Source organism: Mastigoproctus giganteus, chromosome 14 (assembly GCF_048544385.1).
Source record: "Mastigoproctus giganteus isolate SK-2022 chromosome 14, ASM4854438v1, whole genome shotgun sequence".
NCBI lineage: Eukaryota > Metazoa > Arthropoda > Arachnida > Uropygi > Thelyphonidae > Mastigoproctus > Mastigoproctus giganteus.
Genome location: NC_143588.1, coordinates 67,197,451 through 67,217,318, shown reverse-complemented (window position 1 = coordinate 67,217,318; position 19,868 = coordinate 67,197,451). Strand labels below are relative to the sequence as shown.

Below are 19,868 nucleotides of genomic sequence, written 5' to 3'. Positions count from 1 at the left end.
TAACAACCCTCCCGACCTTTTCCATGATTAATTACAAAATGCTCGAAATAGTAACCAGCATTGACATCGTAGCATTTTAGAAAATTGTTTTAAAAAGTTTTAACAGCTGGGAGACCTTGATTAATTAATTTAAATTTTAAAAAGTATACTTTTAAACTTAATTTTTTTTAAAAAAGGAAATGGTCATCCAGCCCAATTGGAGCACTGATTAAAATGAGAGCAAGAGCAGATCAAGCTTTCATGCTTTGGTAAGTGACAGCACAGGAAACAAGGGAATTACAATCTTGGCAGAAGGAGAGAATATACCCAGATAAACCCTTGTAATAGAAGAATTAACTCTTTGTAATTTAAAATCCATACGAGCACTGAACTGGACAAAATATGTCCAGTTCAGTGCTCTATTCCTATCAAGAGAATCAAACCACAGCAGAAGCTTTTGCTTGAATTTAAATTTTTTTCCATATGGAGAGACCATCTTAGGTGGAAATTCTCTATAGAATGGCATATTCAACTGTTTTTTTTTTTTAGGTGGGTGCAGTAGAGCCACTTAATAATGCACGAAAATTAACCCCTCTATAAGTAAGCACTTATAGGTAAGTTTATAAGTGACTTCATTAATTCTTTTTAATGAGAATGGCTGCCCATATCAAAGAATTTGTGAGCAGCACAACTATTTGCCACTGTTGTTTCCTTAAAGCAACAGGTTAATGAATTGTTTAGTCTATAATCAGTAACAATCAATTAGAAAAACTTGCAACTGCAAGGTAGGCCGGAAGTAGGTACATCATTGACTTCTTTAATACATATTTGCTGTGCTCCAATTATGGAGGACTATTTTGAATTTAGTTTAAGATCCTTTTCTATAATGATACAGTCAATTATTCTTTCTTCGTGTAAACTACACGGAGGCTATCTTTATGCCAAAATACTGTTTGTTTGTTTGTTATTTGGTTTTTAGGAGCATTAGCAACTAAGGCCATATTGCTCCGGGGATATGGGGATATGCGGTGATCATTCCCTGAACTTTCCGCATCCTCCGTATTTGGTGGTCACGGGCTCGAACCCCAGTCTAATCAAGAAGCGTGTGCTACACACTGCTGCTCCTGCCCACCTGGCTACGGAGACGCCGTGCATAGAGTAGTGGTGGCAATAACAACTGCTGTAACTTCAAGGATCAGTAGTATGCTTTTTTAAATGTACTACTTTAATTTTTTTTGTTTACATTATTTCTTTTATATTTAGAGTTATGTACTTTGTGTAAAAGTGGAATTGTGCGCATGATATAAAATTATAGTAAAAATGTTTGGTAAAGTTGACATTTATCTTAAGCAAGCTGAAGCATCTCTATACTTTAAACCTTTTCACAAAATGGAGCACTCTTTTAGTAATAGCATCATGTGTTTATGCCATTGATATAACAGGTGGGCAGATATATAGGAATGCTGTATGTGTGCAATTTATTGGAAGGATGGGCAAGATAATATGCGTGACTATGACATGGCATGCCATGGCACTTGACACTAGATGCACTAGTATGTGTATCTTGCAAACTGTTGTTGGGATTTTCACATATGACTGTTTCAGGTGATTGGTCCAGTAGCCAAATAACATTCAGCCAATGTTCAATCCTGTGGTTGGAAATAGCCCATTAGCATGAGAAGCAAGTGGAGGCTGACAAATCTTTATAGCAGGGGTTCTCAAACTGTGCATCGCGGTGCCCTGGGGAGGCACTATAATTTAATAGGAGCGTCGCTGACGCTGTAATAGTTTATGTAAGATTTCCATGGCAAATAAAAATGTATTAAGAATAATTTTTTTTTTTTTTACTCTTAGATATCTACTACTATTTGATCTGTATTATTAATATAAATAATTATAGAAAATATTTGGGGTAGTTTTGACGAAGAGAACGTATCAACACATTAATATTTATTGTATTAACATATTAAAAATAAGAAATTGCACAATTATATATGTTTTACTTCAAGGGAGGCACCAGGAAAATTTTACAGGTCAAGGGAGGTGTGGGCTAAAAGTTTGAGAACCACTGCTTTATAGGGTAACATAACAGCTACTATCAACCAAATAATAACTCAGTATAACAGTGGTAACCAAAGAGACATTTTAGAATGCATAATTTTTTATACCTTGTCATGGATGGGGTATTGTAGTCCAAATCAGGTTCCACTCCTGCCATTAAAAAACAAGAAGATAGTTACAGTGAGCTCAGCAATACCAACACAGGACAAATGTTTCTATGTCGTTGTATCCATCTGTGAATGGGTTCTTCCAACAGGAAAATGCATCATATCATGAGACCCAAACTGTGCAAAACTGGTTCCCTGAACATTAGGGTGTAGAGATCTGTACCCATCCAAATTTGCAAAAACTGTGGGAATCAGCTGAAATAAAGGCATGCTTTTCAACTTCAAATTAAGTACATGATATGATAAATTCAGACCATTCTGAGGGCTAAATGCACCCTACTTGGTATTAGGTAGGTGTCTTTAAAGTAGCCACTATGTATATCGTATAAAAATTACACATGCAATTTTGAAATATGCAGCTTCCTTCAGGAATGCATCTGTTGTAGTAGTAGTAGAGGCATGTGATGCAAGAAAGCAAGCATATGAGCTTATGTAGCATCAGCCAAAAAAACAATTTCACATGTCCATTCCCTCTAAAAGTTTGTCCAGTTCCTCCTTGAATCTATTTAAAGCTTTCAACTTCCACAACGACAGATGGAAGTTTGTTCTAGCAATCAACTACCCACTGGCTAAAGGCAAATTGCTGCACATCTATTCTACAACTGTCTTTCCTCAATTTGAATTTATGTCCCCTCAGGTTCGTAATCTGAGTAAGCAGAAGAATTCCATCACAATTGAGCCTGCTCAACCCATTCACGGCCTTATACATGACAGATCACCTTGTAGGTGCCTAGTTTCCAGATGCTGCAATTTGCAGAACTTAAGCTTTTCTTTAGAGTAATAGAACTCCTTCGTTTCTCTCACCAATCTTGTTGCCCTTCTCTGTACTCACTCAAGCAACTCTACATCCTTACTAAAATGAGACCTCCAGATCTGTAAGCAGTACTCAAGGCATGGCCTGACCATTATCTTATACAATGGGATAATCATCCTTTTCCCTACTAGCAAAATTCCTGCATATCATTGACAACACCCAATGACCTCTTCTGGCAGCCTGTCTGCACTGCTCAGAAAACTTCATACCTGACTGCACAATTACTCCCGGGTCGTTTTCATTTTCTAACACCCTAAGTGTAGTACCACTTAGTTGGTACATTTCTCTGAGGTTACTTCTACACATATGCAGCACTTTGCATTTGTCAATGTTAAACTTCAGTTGCCACTTCTCAGCCAATCTGCCCAAGTTTTCTAGATCCTGTTGCTGTAGCACACTGCCATTACTGTCATTAACAACCTTGCCAACCTTAGTATCATCTGCAAACTTAGATATTCAGCATGAAATACCTTCATCAATATCATTGATAAATATGCAAAACAACATTGGGCTCAACACCGAACCCTGGGGGACTACTAATAACATCAGTCCACAAAGAGCAGTGTCCATTGATTACTACTCTCTGTCTTCTCCCACTCAACCACTCTTTTATCTATTGTAGCAACTTGCCCTTAATACCATACAGCTCCAATTTGTACAGTAGTCTTTCATGCCCAACAGTATCAAAAGCTTTCCTGAAATCCAAGTATATGATATCAAAATTATTTTGATATTTGACCAATCAACTTGGTCAGACAGGTCTTCTCCTTAACAAACCCATGCTGTGTCTGAACTATAACTGCAGTCTTGTACAGATAATCTTGCAGTGATTCTTTAACCAGCGACTCCATTATTTTACTGAGCAGAAGTTGAACTAACAGGTCTATATTTACTCATGTCACCCTTTGATCCCCTCTGCGAATTGAGGGTACATTTACACATCTCCAGTCCGTAGGGACTTCCCCTGATTCCAAGGATGCTCTCATAATTATGGATAAGGGTTTGCTTACTTCCTTTGCTGCCTCCTTTAATATAACTGGATAGATCCCATCCATCTCAGGTGCCTTTATATTTAACTTCAACAATTTCTTCTCCACTCTGCTCTCAGTTATTACAAAATCATTAAGCTCCCTGTTGGAGTTTAATAAGCTTGTATCCTACACTTCTTTAAAGAATTCCTCATGTGTGAATGTAGATGCAAATACTCATTCAGTTTGTCAGCTATCTCAGCAGGATCTTCAACAATCGATATCAAGTGGACCAATCTGATTCAGTCCCTTCCTTCTAGAGTTTATAAAGGTAAAGAAGTCCTTGCTGGTTTTCTTAGCATCCTTTGCCAAAGATTTCTCGCACTCTGCCCTCACTTGCCTAACCTAGTATGTGACTTGATTACAGACTAGCTTATATCTACCATACGCTTCTGTTGTCTGATAATTTATATGCATCCCATGCATTTTTATTCTCTGCCACGAGTCTCATTAGTTCATATGACATTCATTTAGGCCTAAACCTTGAATAGTATTTCTTAATCGGTATGAAAAGCAGAGTCGCTTCCAAGATTAATACCTTGAATGCCTCTCAATTAGAATTTGCTGTTGGCAACATCATCAGTTGGTCCCACTGTATAGAATTTAAAAACTGTCTGAGAACACTGTAGTGACCTTTAGAAAAGCAAAAACCCTTCCATTTACCCCCGATGGTAATTATATATTTATCAGTACACTGTGATCACTGCCACCGAATAATCACTGCTGATCACCAGATCAAGAGTATTACTCTCTCTGGTTGCCTCTCGAACATGCTGCTGCAGAAAACAATAAATCCACAAAAGTCTTGCTAGTGTATGTGTGTGACCAACCCACAAGTTTCAGTCAATATCTGGGGAGTTCAAATTCTTCATTATGAGACATTCTGATTTTCTGGCCTGCTATATTTCTCTATATAACTGTTAGTCATACTCATTAAAGTCATTAGGCCTACAACACACTCCTACTCTCAATTTTGCATTCCCAGTGCTTATGTCACACCAAATTGCCTCAACATTGCACTGTCCATGTTTGTCAATGGATGCATTTCTTTAGATTTTGTGTGTTTCTTAATTAATAGCTTGACTCCTCCTCCCTTCTTATCCTGTCTGTACACATTGAACTCCCCTAATTCCTGTTCTGCACTGTTTATATCTGCGCAACACATCTCTGATATCCCAACAATATTTGCCTTTTATGTCAAGATCAGCACTTCAAATTCATTAAATTTATTTACTATACTCCTGGCATAGGTGTACATGCAAGTATAAATGCTCCTATTCTTATCCTTAGTTACCCTAATACAGCCCATTTATTTATTTATTTCATGATGACTCCCACCAGTTCCCGAAACCCCCAGTACCCTGCCCTCCAGGCTGCTGCTCATTCTAATAGCAGTGCAAGACTCACTTTCACCTCTGCTTGTGGCTACTGTTAATCTTTTAGTCTGTGAATCCATTGTATGCATTGTTTAATACAATGCATAAAATGGATGCATTGTATTAAATGTTTATATATAATGTTTTTATTAAATAATGTTTAATACAGTGCATCCTCTTGTATTAAGGAATGGTATTGCTGTATTATATAACCAGCAATGAAGATTTGTTTTCCTGTGATATACAAAAATTAAAAAAACATAATAAAAAATAAATAAACAGAACTGTATAAAGTTCGCAGGTACCTTATTAGTGAATGGGAGTTAGGTAATATTGGGAATGGATTTATACAGCTGAAGCCTCTATGTCTAACACTGAGAACATACATTTTTGTCCTGATATCATGAACAGCAAGGTCGATTGTTGAAGCAGTAGAAAGTGCAGCATAATCTAATGAATCCGCTTTTTGTTCAAGATGGCATGGAAAATTTACTGCAGCGTAGTATCAGGCTCTGTCAACTCTTGATTGTATCCAAGCATTGTTGTCGCAATCAGAACAACAATGCCTGTTAATATTAATAAATTATTGTACCACAGAGCAAAAATGGAAAGAAAATGACAGGTTGCAGTTAAAAATACATTTAATGTTACATAAAAATATGTTGATGTTCACACGAACAAAAACAAAGCACAAGTAAAAATAATACAGGAAAGTAATACATAGCTTTCGCACTGGAATGCTTCCATCACTTGTGACCATTAATCTAAAATTTAGAACTCTATGTGCGTGCCATGGCAGTCATGTATGATGAATTACACGTATGTAACAATTAGCTGTTAGAAGGGAAAGCTTGTAGTTGTAGCTGTAATGCCTGGGAACGTTGTAAATGCCGATATTTGTCAGCCAAGATTATAGTTACCTCAGTAATGGGATGGACACGACATCCTCTGTTTCGGTTAAAGGAATCGCTACAGCATGAGATATGCAGTGACTCCAACCAGGCACGGCGACAGTAATGGCAGGACCAATCAATAATTATGACATCGCGGCGTGGGTCAGTGTCATGCTGGGTCAACCAGAAGTGCTCAGCAATGGCTGAGTGCTCCATGTCCGCCAAACAGATAGCTTTTTCGTGTTCAGAAACACGACTGCTGAATCTTCTGCGTTTCCCCAACGTAGCAGCCAGTGCAGTCACGGCAGGAAATATAGTAGACTAATCCCCACTGCAGCAAGGGGGAACCGATGTTTTAACTCTTGAGATGAGGGATCTTAACTTCCTGCCTGGGAGTTGTAAGCACTTTATCCCATGAGCCTTTAAGATCTGTTGTGATAGGTTCGGGTAGAATGGGATAGAGGCGGTCGAAGTGGAGTCATTACTATGCATGGTCCTGTGGTTCGCTACATGGTCACGGGAAGGATATTGTCTGACTCCAGTTCGATGGTCTGTTGCCTTTCATTCAATTCATCATCGAAGTGGAGTCAGACAGTACCCTTCTATACTTGGATACCCTTGTCCGGTGTGTGGGGCACGCATTTGAAGACAGTCTATCACAAGCCGATGTGTGCTGGCCAGTTAACCAACTACCGGTCAGTACGCACACGCAGCCATCTTCTCGGCACAGCACAAGCCCTGCTAACCCGTGCCTGGACCTACTCTAGTTCTGTGGATGAGAGATGCACTGAGACTACTAGGGTTAAGACAAGATCTTGTGAGGTGCGGCTACCCACCAGTGCCCTACAGGCCTGTGACTACATAGCAACCCACAGGACCATGCACAGTAATTACTCCACCGTGACCGCCTCTATTCATTTCTACCTGAACCTATTACAACAGATTTCTAGAGTCTTAAAAGTACATGGGATAAAGTGTTTACAACTCCCGGGCAGGAAGTTGCGATCCCTCATCACAAGAGTGAAAACATCGGTTTCCCCTTGCTGCATTGTGGATTAGTGTACTGTATTTCCTGCCGTAACTGCACTGGCTGCTACAGTGGGGAAACTGGCAGAAGGCTCAGCAGTCGTGTTTCTGAACATGAAAAAGCTATCCATTTAGCGGACGTGGAGCACTCAGCCATTGCTGAACACTACTGGTCTACTCAGCACGATACTGACCCACGCCGCAATGTCATAATTATTGATTGGTCCCACCACTACCGTCGCCATGCCTGGTTGGAGTCGCTGCACATTTCATGCTGTACCGATTCCTTTAACAGAAACAGAGGATGTTGTGACCATCCCATTACCGAGACGACCATCCTTTTGGCTGACAAACATTGGCATTTCAAACGTTTCCAGGCATTACAGCTACAACTACAAGCTTTCCCTTCTAACAGCTAATTGTTACATGTAATTCATCATACATGACTGCCATAGCATGCCCATAGAGTTCTATGTTTTAGATTAATGGTCACAACTGATGAAGTACGCCTTCCAGTGCGAAAGCTATGTATTACTTTCCTTTATTATTTTTACTTGTTTTTGTTCGTGTGAACATCAACATATATTTATGTAACATTAAATGTATTTTTAACTGCAACCTGTCATTTTCTTTCTGTTTTTGCTCTGTGGCACAATAATTTATTAATATTAATATGAATCCAGAGCACAAAGTCCTTTTTGCTTATAACAATGCCTGTATACACAGGACAATGTTCCAAATATATGCAGTGAATATTTACTGAATTTGAATCCAGTGAAAAATTGTGGGCTCATTTGGAAATATTCATTGAAAAGTTATGTAAGAAACTTAATGAAATTGACTGACATCACCACGGATACCTTTGCACACATTTTGGAATCAATCCTAAAGAAGACTACTGCTGTCATATCTAAATGAAGACCAATTTCCTATTAACTGCATTTTCTGATATTTTGAAAATCAGGGTGTTATATGCAGATGAAACCTCCAGTGCTATATTTGGATCATGAAATTTATTTATGCTAACTGCCTAGTCAAAACTAGAATTCAACACAAATTAAAAAATAAATTACAAAATCTGTTTGATGCTTATGCTGTCATAATTAAACTGCACAAAAGTTCTCAATAATAGCACTGGAAATATGAGCACATATTAAGTGACAAAGACTTGCTATACTGTATTTGCATTAGTAGTCATGTGTGACAAGTCTGTATTGACATTTTTTTTATTAGTACAGGTCTGTGTTAAAGTCATCCAAGCTTTAAAATTTAATCACTTCATTATATGTAATTTTTGATAACTCAGTAAAAAGTTAACTTTTAATTACAGAAAATTTCACATGCTGCACATATACTGAGTTGTAACTCTGCACACATGCAGAGTTACAACTCAAGATATGGCAGGAGCTGCTCTAGCCATGAATAATTTTCTGTGGAGTCCAAGTTGATCTGTGTTACAATAAATTCTATAGTTTTAAGTTTTGAATTTTGGCTACAAACATAGAAGTGTCTTTGTATATACTTAATATCAAATTATTCAAGATATAAAAAAAAAAAAAAAAACCAGAAAAATTACTAGAACTATACGAAAACATATTTAATTATACTTTTACACTATATGAGCAAAACTATTTAAACGCCCTCCCATTAATACTGAGACTACTAGGTCAAAAGCCCCTATGCACACATATATGCCCAGACATACTATTATAAACTATTATTACTGTTCAGCAGCAGTACATTAGAAGCTGGTTGGGATGTGAATTAGAACATTATAGATTTTTAACATGGCATGATGGATGCCACTTCAGTAACCACTCTGTGTACATAACTGCAACTTTTTGGAACTTCCCACAAAATTGTGTGCAGGTTCAATGGTAAGGCGACTGTGCATAAATACAGCATCATGTTCACCAATGTGAAATGTTGTTCCTGACATTCATAGGCTCTAGAACAGCAACAGAAGATGCTATTGATGTGACAAATCTTGCTACACAATGTTTCATTCTGGTTGATGCATTTGGGTGTAGAAAATTGCCTGGAGTGCTTCTTGTTGGAATATATCATCTTGATCATGAAGTTTGGCAGATGCAGTCTGATGGGCTGTTTCAGACTTGGTCCATTGATGATAATGACTGAAACCATGAAGTACACAAACTGTTTGGACATTTTGGAAAATTATGGAAAGAGGCCTTGTCACTGTCGGCACAACAAATCTCATGTCATTAGAGAACTGCTTTATCTACAACCTAAGTTGTACTGGTCTGTTCAGAGCCTAGACTTCAACCCTATTGAACATCTGTGGGATCAGATTGCAACACTACAGCCAAAATGGCCATCATATAGCCATATCTTAATTCAAAACATACTTAAGGTGGCCCTCCTATATATTGGGGTTTTGAATTAAAAGCCTTCTTGAAACTACCTCTGTGTTACACATATGACTTGCCCTTTGTTATGTATGACCTGCCTACGTTTCATCCAATAAAAAAACAAATACCTTTAATAACAGCAATACTTTGTTATTGAAAAAAAAAAATGCCTAGACTACCAAATTTTCAATGTGGAGAAACATAAAGTGAGAAAAATCAAAGCCAAAATTTGGAGGAAAAATAATATATGGCCAGTGGTTGGCACATTATGTATACCAACATGGATTCCTTAGTTTTTTATGGCTATATTTTTCCAATTAAAAATGATGTGGATCAAAACTGAAGACTGTACTGGAGGTATATTAAAATTCATGATGACTTCATTCTAATAATGAATATTAACAAATATTTTGAGAAAGTTGTTTATAAACAGATATTACTATGGTTTGCTTGCTGGTGAATGTGTGTGTGGAGGGGAGGTTAATATTGCATAAACATTTATCAGTAGAGGGAGATCCTGATTACATTTTATGATTTTGAAATAATATTTATTACTGATAACTCAGACTTCATGAGGTATTTTGTCCAATTCACCACACTGAAAAGCAAGAATTTAAAAATTAAACTTTTCTGAACTTTTTATATAAGGTCTTGTGTATAGTGTAAAGTACAGCTAAACACAGTATATCAGAGCTGCTGCTTCTGCTTCACTAATCACCAGAATTATACAATATAAATATATTGTGTTTTCATGCAATTGCTATAAAATGTGTTCCACATATTAAAAAAAATTATAAATATAATAATCCACAAGCTAATGTTTCCATACACTGGCAAATTGTATTCCTTTGTTTTTAGGACAAGGATATAAGTATGACCCAGTCTCTTTTACGTCAAGATGCTGGCTCTTATCGAATGCAAGTGGATGTAGAATCTTTATTTAATAAAATTGAGGACTGTCAAGCAGTAGCTGTTTACCTTATCCAGAAGGTTGACAATACAGTCAGAATCACAACACCTCAGTTTTTTCATAGTTCTTCTGTTCAAAAAGCTTCCAGGTAATTTGATTTCAGAGCCATTTTTTGGATTCTGATCAGTATTTTTTAAGGTAATCTTTAGAAAAAAAAAAAAAAAAAAACCCTATTTCTCATTTGTTGATTATATGTATATTTGTTTCACATGAAGTTGAGTAAAATGCTTAACACTCAAACCTTTAAACATATTCCTACCCCCCAAACATTGATTTTGGTTTAAATAATGAGGTATGTCAGATCTGCAGAATAAGATTACAGTAAGCTGTAAGCTAAGCTTTTTTTTTTTTTTTTTTTTTTTTTTTCGATTTAACTGTATTTTACAACATCATTCAGCATTAGCATTAGTAGAGCATATGATGCAAAAAAAAAATAGCACAGCCAAAAAAAAACCCTTCCCATTTCACTCATCCATATTCATTCCAAATGTTTGTCTAGTTCTGCCTTGGCACCTCCGTAGCCAGGTGGGAAGGAGCAGCAGTGCGTAGCACACGCTTCTTGATTAGACCGGGGTTCGAGCCCGTCACCACCAAATACGGAGGATGCGGAAAGGTCAGGGAATGACCACCACATATCCCGGAGCAATATGGCCTTAGTTGCTAATGCTCCTAAAAACCAAAAACAACAGTTCTGGCTTGAATTTATTTAAGTTGTTGACCTGCACTACGACAGATGGAAGATTGTTCCACCTATCAACCACCCACTGGGCTAAAGGCAAATTTCCGCACATCTATTCTACTGTACAATTGTCTTTCCTCAATTTGAATTTATGCCCCCTCAGGTGAGTAATCTGAGCAAGAGGAAGAATGCCATTAACACTGAGCTTGCTCAATCCATTCAAGGCATTATACACCTCAATTAGATCAACTCACAGGTGCCTAGTCTCCAGAAGCTGCAAATTTACAGAAATTAAGCCTTTCTTGGTAACACCAACCTTTTGTTCAACTCACAAATCTCGTTGCCCCTTTGTACTCGTTCCAGCAGTTTTACATCCTTCCTAAAATGAGACCTCCAGACCCATATACAGTACTCATATACTCAAGGTGTGGCCTGACCATTGCCTTATAAAAGGGGACAATCAACCAGTTATCCCAGCTAGCAAAATTCCTGTATATCATTGACAAGACACCATGAGCTACCCTTGTAGCCTTTTTGCACTGTTCGGAAAATTTCATATCTGACTGCACAATTACCACCAGATTCTTTTCATTCTCCACTACCCTGAGTGTAGTACCACCCAGTTAATACGTTACTCTGGGGATACTGCTATCTATATGCAGTACTTTATATTTGTCATTGTTAAACTTCAGTTGCCACCTCTCAGCCCATCTGCTCAACTTTTCTAGATCCTGTTGCAGTAGCGTACTATCATTAACAACCCTGCCAACCTTTGTATTGTCTGCAAATTTAGCCATTAACCCTGATATACCTTGATCAATATCATTGATAAATACAGAAAACGACAATGGGCCCAACACCGAACCCTGGAGGACTCCACTAATAACATTAGTCCATGAAGAGCAGTGTCCATTGATAACCACTCTGTCTTCTCCCACTCAACCATCCTTTTATCCATTGTAACAACTTGCCCTTAATGCCATGCTGCTCCAATTTGTACAGTAGTCTTCCATGTGCCACAGTATCAAAAGCTTTACTAAAATCCAAGTATATGATATCAAAATTATTCTTTGCATCCAATTCCTTTGTCACCACATCATACTAATCAATCAAATTTTCCAGACAAGACTTCCCCTTAACAAACCCATGCTGTGTCTGAACTATGACTGCAGTCTTGTCTAGATGATCCTGATTGCTTTCTTAACCAGTGACTCCATTATTTTCCCTGGAACAAAAGTCAAACTAACAGGTCTGTAATTACTTGTGTCACCCTTTGATCCCCATTTGTGAATTGGGGGCACATTTGCACATCTCTAGTCCATGGGGACCTTCCCAGAGTCCAAGGAAGCTCTCATAATTATGGCTAAGGGTTTGCTTACTTCCTTGGCTGCCTCATAATTTGGTTAGATCACATCCACCTCTTATGTTTAATTTATGGTGCTTTTCTTATGTTTAACTTCAACAATTTCTCCTCCACTTTGCTCTCAGTTATTACAAAATCACTTAGCCCGCTGTTAGAGTTTGATAGGCATTCCCCCTGAAATAACTCCTCATGTGTGAATGTAGATGCAAAATTCAGTTTATCAGCTACCTGAGCATGATCATCAATAGTCAAACAATCTATGTTAAGTGGACAAATCTGATTCATCCCTTTCCTTCTAGAGTTTACATAAGTAAAGAAGTCCTTGCTGTTTTTCTTTCCATCCTTTGCCAAAGATTTCTCGTAATCTGTCTTCGCTTGCCTGATCTCCTTTGTGACTTCATTACAGACTCGCTTATAGCTGCCATAGACTTCTGTGTCACCTGATAATTTATATGCATCCCATGCATTTTTATTTTCTGCTACAAGCCACATTAATTCATCTGATATCCATTTAGGCCTAAAACCTTGAACAGTATTTTTTAGTTGGTATGAAACGCCTAGTATCATCCAAGATTAAGTCTGAAGGCCTCCCATTTAGAATTTACTGTTGGTAACATCATCAGTTGATCCCACTGTATAGAATTTAAAAACTCTCAGAGACCACTGTAGTCACCTTTATCAAAGCAAAAACCCTACCCCTTATCCCTGATGGTAGTTACATCTTTAAGTAAATCCCACATCAGTACACTGTGATCACTGCCACCTAGTGATTCCTTTATCTGCAGATTCTTAATGCTGATAATCAGATCAAGAGTATTACTCCCTCTGGTTGCCTCTTGGACATGTTGCTGAAGAAAACAGTCATCCAATAAATTCACAAAAGTCTTGCTAGTGTGCGAGTGACCAATCCACAAGTTCCAGTCAATATCTGGGAAGTTAAAATCCCCCATTATAACACAATCTAACCCACTCTATTACTCTGCAAAATTTACTCGTTATACTAATCAGATTCATTATGTCTATAACACACACCTACTCTCATTTTCCCTTTCCCAGTGCTTATGTCACACCACACTGACTCAACATTGCATTATCCACCAGTGTCAAATGGATGCACTTCCTTAGATTTTGTGTTTCTTAACTAACAGCATAACCCCCTCTTACCTTCCTGTCCTGTCTATCCTTTCTGTACACACTACTCCCCAAATTCCATTTCTGCACTGCTTATATCCGTGTGGCACCACATCTCTGATATCCCAACAATATCCACTTTTGATGTCTTGAACAGCACTTCAAACTCATTAAATTTATTAACCATACTTCTAGCATTGGTGTACATGCAAGTATACACACACGTATTCTTATTCTTAGTTATCCTAACACAACCCATGTATTTCCTTGTTCCATGATGACACCCAGCAGTCCTTGAAATTCCCAGTACCTCGCTTTGCAGGCTGCTGCTGCTCATTACAATAGAAGCTGTGCAAGAATCACTCTCACCTCTGCCTGTGACTATCATTAATCTATTAGTCTGTGAATCCCCCCCTCTCCAAGCTAGCAGTTTTCCGACCCACTTAACACTGCCTCAATAGCAACAGTAAATATTCTTGCACCCTTTCTATTTAAATGTATCCCATCCCTGTAGAAACAATCTCTCCTGTTAACAAGCACAGACTATGCTGAGAAAAATTCTACCCCATGAGCCTTGTCAATCAATTCGGCCCTCTTCAGAGCCGAATTGATTGACAACTTGTGACTTTTTTTCAACATTAACCTGTACTTGTTAAGTCTGCAGATCTACTACTCTTAATGCCATTAGTGCCGACATGTACAACAGTATCACCCTTTGTGCCCTTAAAAGATGATATCTTCTCTACAACGTCATCAACTTTTTCCCCTGGCAGACATACCCTGTTCCTATTCCACCTATCCTTTTTGCACAATATATTGTGCAAAAAGGATAGGTGGAATAAGTTAAGTTAACTAACAATAACTAGCTCCTGTGGGACCAGTGCATTCTGCCCTGACGGTTGCCACTGTGTTGCTGGATGATCAAGTGCAAGCTTTGGCACTGATGTGGGCAGCTGAGAGCTTGTGGGTCCCCCAACGTAAGTCCATCGAGGGCATCTACCCTGTCCTTCAAGCTCTCATAAAGTCCCATAACAACGCTGAGTTGGCGCCTAGCTTCACACTGCTTACATTGAGCACACACAAAGGCATCCTGCTTGGCAACATCATGTCCTCATGTCCCAGAACAGTCTGCAAACGTATCACAAGTTGCACATTTCTTTAGGCTGTGATGCATTAGAGAATTTCCCCCTTTGGTTCTCCCACGAGCCACAGCACACCCGCTACTTTGTGCACATTGCTTTGCTGCTCTAGTCTGGGGCATGATTTCTGTTTAAATATGATTTAATTAATTAACAATGAAAATGAATAAGGTTAATAAATTTAACTGAATTGATTTAATTTAGTATAGTATACTTGACTAAACAATATTATGTTAAGTCAAGCTAAGCTAATGCAGTAATACGTATTCTGCTATATAGTTTTACATTATACCGTAATGATCACAATGCTAAATTAGTTATATCCTTAACTAAATACAAAAGATATATGCCCAAAAAGTGATTAAAACCTTCAAAATACTTATTACAGTTAAAACCCTACTATTCTTCTATGCTACGATATTCCAGCCAAAACACCAATATGCTAGTGGTAAGAGTACGGTACGCCTATCTAATCTATTTGTAAAACACAAATTAATAAGTTAACTAATCAAAAAATACAATAGATATATGCCCAAGAGGTGATTAAACCCTTCAAAATACTTAATTGTTACAATTCAAACCTTACTATTTTTCTGAGCTACTTACTGGTTACACTACAATATTCCTACCTAAAACATCACTACAATAGCGTAGGAGTAGCGAGTTGTAACTTATAAAATCACTAGCTACATTTAAAAAAAATAAGCTAATGAATGCCACTAAGCCTATTTAATCTATTTGTAAAACACAAATTAATATGCTAACTAATCAAAAATACGATAAAATTTCAATTAAACTCATCGGCTTGCAGCAGCTACAGAAGTCTTAAAGCATTTAGAGATCCTTGGAAATGAATAACCTAAGTATACATACAATCACATCTTTGCATTAATGTCCCTATTTTATTGATCAGAAATTGAATGTGTGTGTGTGTGTGTGTGTGTGTGTGTGTGTGTGTGTGTTGCTGATATTAACAGCTATGATTGGGGGAAATACAGAGTGGCTTATCAATTGTTACAAATTGATCTTACAATAAAATTAAATGTATTGTGGCTGTAAAATTCTAATTATACAATTATAATTGGAATCTAAGTTCTTAATAAATCTACAAATTCAATTTGCAGATTTATTTTATTTTGTTACTTGCTCAGAAAAACTGAAGTCATTTATGAAAATGACCTGCTTGATGTGCAGAATAACCTAAATATACAATGTCTGTAATGCATCAGATCATTGTTTATTATGGCAACTGGGTTTCTTTGCTAATTTCATTGATTACATGCTGTAATTCATCAAGGATTTTTCTAACAGATTCAAAGTAATTGTTCAGAGTGGAAAAAGTACATCCAATTCCAAATGAAACCTTTTTTGAACTTTTATATCAATCATGCATTCTGAATGTTTATATGTATAGTGTACACAATTACAGTATTATTATTTTTTGGAAATTACATACATATAAGCATATCTTGTGTTATTTTTCTTTCATAAATTTATATGTTACTTATTTTTTAATGCAGAGTGATGATAGTGTGGGAGAAAGTATCCCACTATGTTTATTTTTTATGAAATCTTATGTTTGGCAACTTTCATTTCTGTCATTTTCATTACCATCCCCTCTGTGTGAAGGTCATAGCCTCTTAGTTGTGAGTTTGATTGTTTTGTACAGAGTTGTTTTTTATTTCAGGATAGAAATTCTCCCATGCCACTTCTAAGGTTGGCATAAAATTTCTTAGTTTTCTGCAGCTTGTTCTGCAAAGTTGAGTGATAATAGGTGATAATTTAAAATTTGTGAAAGGCTTGGTTATGGAGTTGGTTCAGAACCATACGAAGTTCAACGCTACATTGGTGAATTTATCTGAAAAGCTTTATGCCAAAATGAGAAAGTTCATAGAGGTTAATCATAGAGAAGACTTTTGTAAACTCCACCAAAGAAAGAAAATCAAGATGTGAATTGTCCAGAAGGTAAACAGAGTATGGACATAGATCCACTGGAAGGGTGCAGAGATGAGCAATGTTTTATGTGAGAGCACAAAAGAATATTCTTAACAAGAAAGATTGGGGATTCCGTAAATTGTAGTCTCTGAAAACTAGGCTTTGTAAGGTGACCTAATTGAAGTGTATAAAGCTTAAAAAGGGCTAAGTAAACTGAATGTTGATGGCATCTTTACTCTTTCTAGGATGAAGCATACAAGGGGGCATAAATCTGAACTGGAAAATGGTGGCTGCAGAATAGATGTGCAGAAATTTGCATTCAGCCAAAGAGTAATCAATTGTTGGAATAAATGTCCACCTAGTGTTGTGGAGGTGGGAAATTTGAATAATTTTAAAGAAGGTTTGGACAAATTGTTGGAAGAAATAGGCAAATGAATTATTTATTTTATTTATTTATTTTTTTGGCTGGTGCTATGCAAGTCTTATATCATATTGTGCCAGTACTAGTACTAATGAAAAGTATAGTGAAATGGTGTGAAAATACTATACATAATAAGCTGCAACAGTTGCAAGTCACAGCATAGCTGGATGGTTTAGTGTTTCAAAGTTTGACTGGACCTAATATACAAGTCTCAATAATGCTAGGTATTGTCCATAGCATAATATCAAAGGTGGGCTATATCCTACGTCTTATAGCTATAAATCCCAAGTGATGCTGTGTATGTGTGTGTTTTCAAAAATAACTTGCAGTATTAAATTAAGCTTGATTTATAGACTAATCCATGAAAAAGTCTAAAATAATATGTATTCAGTTTGTTTTTGAATGCCTGTCAACGTTTTGCTTTTGAAATGTAATTATTGAAGAAATAATCTTTATCACACAAAAACTGCTTTCCACTGCAGTTCATAACTCTGCACTTCACTGATTAAAAATAAAATAAAGTATGGAATACTTTTTTCTCCCATGCTACCACTCCAGGGTTAAGAAAAAAAAAAAAAAAAAAAAAATATATATATATATATATATACACATACAGTATTTTGATGTAAATATTGGGGGGGGGGAGAAGTCTCCTGGTTTTTAACTTATATAAAAATTTACCTCTGATAACAGTTCTACTGCCTTTATGTATTGGCATCTTTAATGTAGCACTTGGTCCAGCATTTTCACATTCTGTTGAAACAGGTGGCAGAAGTAGATGCCCATCCAAAATATCTAGTATAATGCAATTACTTTAGAAAAAGAAATTTAACTCTTCACTATGATTTTAATAATACATTATTTGGAGAGGTGAAGAGTGGAGATAAACATGCACGACTCTTCCCACCTAATGTGAATACCTGAGTATGTACTATATGTTATTTCCTTGAATTACCACATACATAGAAAAAAATTTTTTTTTTCCCTCAATTTTCCTCTCAATAATAAGGTTAAGAATGTTAGACAATGGAAAATATACAGTAAATGTGGTACACCACATTTGTGTTTCATTGACAAACAATCAGTAAAATTCCAAATATCTTTGATCTTTGTAAAACTTAAGTATACTTCTAAACTGACAGTTCTCCATGCTTCTATTAAGGAAGAAGGCAGCTGTTGATGCAGTAAAGAATGCTCATCAGAAAGCAACAGAAATGGCATCAGTCTTTGATATGATTATTGGAGAGCCACTGTTGATTGTTGAAGAATCAAATACCATTACAGCAAGGACTGAATCAACTAATCCAAAATATGTTTTGATGCCTGATGCAGTTCCTCTTCGCCTACATCTTGCTAGAGCTACTATGATTGCTGAAAGTACTGTAACTGTTAAGTTTGAAATTAAAAGTAAACATTGACTAAAGTACAGAACTTAATCAGAATTAAATTTAAGAATTTTGTAGATATTATTATATCAGCCTCCATAGCACTGCAGTATTGTGAATGCTGGCAAATTAATGATTTAATTTCTACAAAAGGCCAAAGCATTGTGCAAGCTTTGAAAAGAACCATTTTTATGAAATCTTGAAAAAAAATAAAAAAAATAAATAAAAGTTGTACACATTTGTAAATATAATGTAATTATTTATACAGGTGACCCCCCCCCCCCAACTTAGCGCTCATAATTCGTTCTGGAAAAACAGAGCGCTAAGTGAATCCGCGCTAAGCGAGCACTGCATTCCCATAAGGTAACATATGTATTTGTGAGTTTCGGTCGGTGCCATAGGATATTTCCTAATCAATAATAAACGGTAGTGAAAAAATGCACAAATGTCGGTCAAAATATTTAATATTCAAATATTTGTACATATAAAATATTCTGTTTACATAAGTATATAATTATGTGGTAACTACTTACGTATCAAAATTAAACTTAAAATTCCAATTAAAATCATGAATTTAATTGATCTAAATTGATTTGATTTAATTTAATTTAATCATGAAAAATGATTCTGAAAAATGAATTATGTTGATTTTGGGTTGTACTTTAGCCCTCTTCCTGGTAAACTAAAATGGGTTTTAATTTTAAATCCCCAGCAGCATTACCACCCAACAATAAAGACAACCGATCCTTTGCCGCTTTGAAACCTAGCATGTTTTTTTTTTCTTTCAATATGAAACTTTTTTTGGGCATTCATTTCATTATAACACATAATACCCCTCTTCAATAATTTTAATAAGTTCTTTTTTGAAAGTTTGGCTCCTTGTCTGCACTGGTTCAATAGATTTAAAATCCAGGGCTTCTCCCTGGATTTTAAATCTATTCAACTAGCCCTTACTAGTTTTAAATGGTTCCACATTTTTTTTTTTTTTTTTTAAGGTGAGTTTTCTTCAGATCATCATATAGGCTAATCTCTCTCTCTTTTATAATATTTAACTTAACTGAATTCTGCATTGGATATTATCTTCAATAAAATTAGCTAAAAGTCTCTCCATTTCAATCCTAATAGCCGG

General features: G+C 36.5%; 1 protein-coding gene across 1 annotated transcript in view; it reads left to right on the top strand.

The window, feature by feature from the left end:
- Positions 1-18,772, top strand: part of LOC150075191 (interleukin-1 receptor-associated kinase 1-binding protein 1-like) — a 53,305-nt gene extending 34,533 nt beyond the window's left edge. Inside the window, exons 4-5 of the mRNA XM_090388394.1 lie at positions 10,575-10,774; positions 18,517-18,772. Coding sequence (XP_090244520.1) covers positions 10,575-10,774; positions 18,517-18,772 — 456 coding nt within the window. The remainder of the gene's footprint in view (positions 1-10,574; positions 10,775-18,516) is intronic.
- The last annotated feature ends 1,096 nt before the right edge of the window (positions 18,773-19,868 follow it).